Source organism: Solanum verrucosum, unplaced genomic scaffold, assembly GCF_900185275.1.
Source record: "Solanum verrucosum unplaced genomic scaffold, falcon-dt-bn FXZP01001203.1, whole genome shotgun sequence".
Taxonomy (NCBI): Eukaryota; Viridiplantae; Streptophyta; class Magnoliopsida; order Solanales; family Solanaceae; genus Solanum; species Solanum verrucosum.
Window position 1 is genome coordinate 19,123 of NW_026020031.1, and position 4,246 is coordinate 23,368.

The 4,246-nt window shown below is 42.6% G+C and overlaps 1 protein-coding gene across 1 annotated transcript; it reads left to right on the forward strand.

Annotated features, from left to right (window-relative positions):
* Window positions 1-631: 631 nt before the first annotated feature.
* On the forward strand, window positions 632-1,615 carry LOC125821364 (uncharacterized). Its single transcript, XM_049500782.1, has 3 exons — window positions 632-811; window positions 908-1,366; window positions 1,433-1,615. The coding sequence occupies exons 1-3, from the start codon at window positions 632-634 to the stop codon at window positions 1,613-1,615; spliced, it is 822 nt and encodes a 273-aa protein (XP_049356739.1).
* The last annotated feature ends 2,631 nt before the right edge of the window (window positions 1,616-4,246 follow it).

A 4,246-nucleotide genomic window follows, 5' to 3' on the forward strand; every position in this document is an offset into this window, starting at 1 on the left:
TGAGGTCTCAAAGAACAACAGAGCATGGTACACTAGAGATGCAGAGGTAGGAGAGCTTGGGTATACATTTGAGCTTTCAGCTGAACAAAGGAAGAGAGAAGAAGAAATGGACCAAGATATGGCACATATGAGGACTCAAATAGACTTGCTCACAAAGCACATTGTTGCCAAGTCTGAAAAGGTGAATGTTGTGGGACAGCAAAATAGGTATGAAGATCAGGATCTTGACATTGATGAGGAAGCTTACTATTTGGGGAATCAAGGAGGTTTCCAGAATTATAACTCTGGAAATCAGGGGTACAATTCTGGAAATGCAGGTCGGAGTTATGCTAGGGATAGTCAGTATGAAAGGCCAGCACATAGAGATCAAGGAAACTAGCAAAACATAAAGGGGTATAGGAATGACTGCAGTGGTGTATATGTACCTCCAGGTAATAGAGACCGGACGAATGGTAGTTCTAGCGGGTCTAAGCTTGAGGACATGATGGCTAAGGTACTTCAGAAGGTTGAGTGAACCAATGCAGGGGAGAAAGAAATGAGAGGTGACTTCTTGAGCATGAGTCAGTTAGTGGACTCCCACACCACCTCCATTAAACAAATAGAGCAGCAGTTGGGGTAACTCTCAGCCTCAATGAATCAGAGAAAGAATGGATCACTACCAAGTGATACTATTCAAAATTCCAAGAAGGACGGACACTGCATGGCCATCGCCACCAGGAGTGGTAAAGTTCTTTCTGACCTTATTTCTGCAGGTACCAAGTATGAACAGGTCTTGGAGCAAGCTAGCAGAGAAGAGGATAAGAATATACATGTAGATGATCTGGGAGAGGCTTAACAATCTCAACCTAAAGCACAACCTTCGAGAGGAAAAGAGAAAGAGGTTCAGGAACACCTGCCCTTACAACAGATTCCTAGGTCACCTCCTCCTTTCCCTCAAAGGCTCAAAAAGAAAGCTGAAGACAAAAAATTTACGAAATTCATCACCATGCTGAAACAACTTTCAGTAAACATTCCATTGGTCGAAGCCCTAGAGCAGATGCCAGGATATGCCAAGTTCATGAAAGACTTGGTCATCAAGAAAAGAGCTGTAAGTCATGATTTCTCTAACGATGTTCATCATTGCAGTGCCATTGCTACTAGATCTCTAGTGCATAAAAAAGAGGATCCAGGTGCATTCACAATACCATGCACCATTGGGTCAATCAAGTTTGCAAAAGCTTTATGTGATCTGGGAGCTAGCATAAATCTGATGCCTTTAGCCATTTATAAAAAGTTAGGTTTGGGAGTACTAAAACCTACAACAATGAGGTTGATGATGCTTGATAGGTTAGTAAAAAGGCCAGTGGGAATCCTGTGTGATGTACTGGTAAAGGTGGACACTTTCATCTTTCCAGTTGATTTTGTGATTCTTGATTGCGAAGTGGATTTTTAGGTTCCCATAATCTTGGGAAGACCCTTTTTGGCCACGGAAAGAGCTTTAGTGGATGTTGAGAGAGGAGAGTTGAAGTTCAGACTCAACACAGATGAGGTAAGGTTCAATATTTGCAGGTCAATAAAACAACCACGAGATATGAATGTGATATCTGCAATAGAGTGGTCACTGATGAAGACATGAGGGTACCCATAGAAGAAAGAATGGCTGTTGAAACACTAGCAGCAATACTGATGAACTTTGATGCTGATTTTCGGTTTGATTATGTAAAGACAGTGAATGCCTTGCAGGTTATGGGAGCACATTCGTATACTCCAAAGAAATTGGATTTGGACTTGAAAAACAGGCCAAGCCCTCTAGCGAAACCATCCATTGAGGAGCCACCAGTGTTAGAGCTGAAACAGTTACCCACTCACCTCAAGTATGTATTCTTGGGTACTAATAACACTTTACCTGTGATATTGGCTGCAGATTTGAATGAAGAGCAGGTACAAGAGGTGATCAAGGTGCTAAAAAGATACAAAAGAGCCATTGGATGGACCATTGCTGATATAATTGGGATACCTCCAGGTATTTGCACACATAAGATTCAGTTTGAGGAAGACTACAGCCCGAGTATTGAACACCAATGAAGGTTGAACCCACCTATGCAAGAGGTGGTTAAGAAAGAAATAATCAAATGGTTAGATGCTGGGGTGGTCTACCTTATCTCTGATAGCCACTGGGTCAGTCCAGTGCAATATGTGCCTAAAAATAGAGGCATGATTGTGGTAGCAAATGCCAAGAATGACTTAGTCCCGCAGAGACCGATAACTGGATGGCGAGTGTCATGGATTATAGGAAGCTGAACAAGTGGACTTTGAGGGATCATTTCCCCATGCCTTTCATGGACCAGATGCTCGACAGGTTGGCAGGTAAATGATGGTACTGTTTCTTAGATAGATACTCTGGGTACAACCAGATATCAATTGCACCTGAAGATCAGGAAAAGACCACCTTCACATGTCCTTATGGCACCTTTGCGTTTAAACGCATGCCATTTGGACTATGTAATGCACCAGCCACATTTCAAAGGTGTATGATGTCCATCTTTTCAGACATGGTTGAGGACACTCTAGAGGTATTAATGGATGACTTCTCTGTAGTAGGCGATACTTTTGATGATTGTTTGTTGAATCTTAGCAGGGCTTTACAGAGATGTGAGGAAGCTAACTTAGTGCTAAATTGGTAGAAGTGCCATTTCTTGGTAAAAGAGGGCATAGTCCTTCGACACAAGGTGTCACAGAAAGGAATTGAGGTCGACAAGGCTAAGATTGAGGTGATTGAAAAATTACCTCCGCCAATCTATGTGATGGGTGTTCGAAGCTTCCTAGGACACGCCGGATTCTGTAGGCATTTCATCAAAGTCTTAACCAAAATTGCACACCCCATGTGCAAGCTTTTAGAGAATGAGGTGAAATTTGTCTTTGATGAGGCATGCCTTAAAGCTTTTGAGTGCCTAAAAGAGAAGCTGATTTCAGCACCAGTGATTATTGGCCCAGACTGGGCGGATCCATTTGAGGTGATGTGTGATGCTAGTGGGACTGTGTTAGGAGTTGTGTTGGGACATAAGCTCAATAGGATGTTCCATCCAATTTACCATGCTAGTAAGTCGCTAAATGGGGCACATCGAAACTACACAGTCACTGAACAAGAACTATTGGCTGTAGTGTATGCTTTTGAAAAGTTCAGAGCTTATCTATTGGGCACTAAGGTGATAGTTCACACAGACCATGCTGCCTTGAGATATCTCATGGCAAAGAAAGATGCCAAGCCTAGGTTGATCCGATGGGTATTGCTTCTCCAAGAGTTTGACTTCAAAGTGAAAGACAGGAGAGGTTGTGAGAACCAAGTAGTTGATCACCTGTCTAGGTTGGAAGCTACAAAGAAGGAAGAAACTGAGCTCGAGATAGATGACACATTCCCGGATGAGCATGTATTAGCTACTACTCTTGACCTTATTCCTTGGTTTGCTGACTATGCTAATTTTTTGGTCAGTGATTTAATGCCTGAAGGACTAACATATCAACAAAGAAAAAGGTTCCTGCATGATGTAGGCAAGTACTTTTAGGATGAACCATATCTGTACAGGGTGTGTGCTGACAATATAATTAGGTGGTGTGTTTCGGAAGCCGAAATGTTGCACATTTTGGAGGCCTGTCATTCATCTCTAGTTGGCGGTCATCATGGTGGTGCTCGAACAGCTCACAGGATACTTCATGGGTCCCTTTGTGAGTTCATATGGGAAGAAATATATACTGGTGGATGTGGACTATGTGTCCAAATGGGTTGAGCTGTTGCATTACCTGAGAATGATGGAAAGAGTGTCTCTGGGCTCTTGAAAATGAACATCTTCTCAAGATTTGGAACACCCAGAGCCATTATCAGTGATGGTGGGTCTCACTTCTGCAACAAAGTTTTTAGTGCACTTCTGACCAAGTATGGAGTAAAACAGCACAAGGTGGCAACACCTTATCACCCATAGACTAGTGGTCAAGTGGAAGTTTCCAACAGAGAAATTAAAGCAATCTTGGCAAAGACAGTAAATGCCAACATGACAGATTGGGCACGGAAGCTAGATGATGCCCTATGGGCATATCAGACAGCTTTCAAGACACCTATTGGTATGTCTCCATATCAATTGGTGTTTGGAAAGGCGTGTCATTTGTCAGTTGAGCTTGAGCATGGAGCACTATGGGCGTTGAAGAAGCTGTATCTAAATTGGAGCGAAACCGTAAACTTGAGACTAAATCAGATCAATGAGATGGATGAGTT

Bases quoted from the DNA above. Each gene is read 5' to 3' on its own strand.
- LOC125821364 (XM_049500782.1), top strand. From the start codon at position 632: ATGAATCAGAGAAAGAATGGATCACTACCAAGTGATACTATTCAAAAT. The intron at 812-907 runs GTAGATGATCTG...CCCTTACAACAG, and splicing joins AAGAGGATAAGAATATACAT to ATTCCTAGGTCACCTCCTCC. The intron at 1,367-1,432 runs GTAAAGGTGGAC...GTGGATTTTTAG, and splicing joins GAATCCTGTGTGATGTACTG to GTTCCCATAATCTTGGGAAG.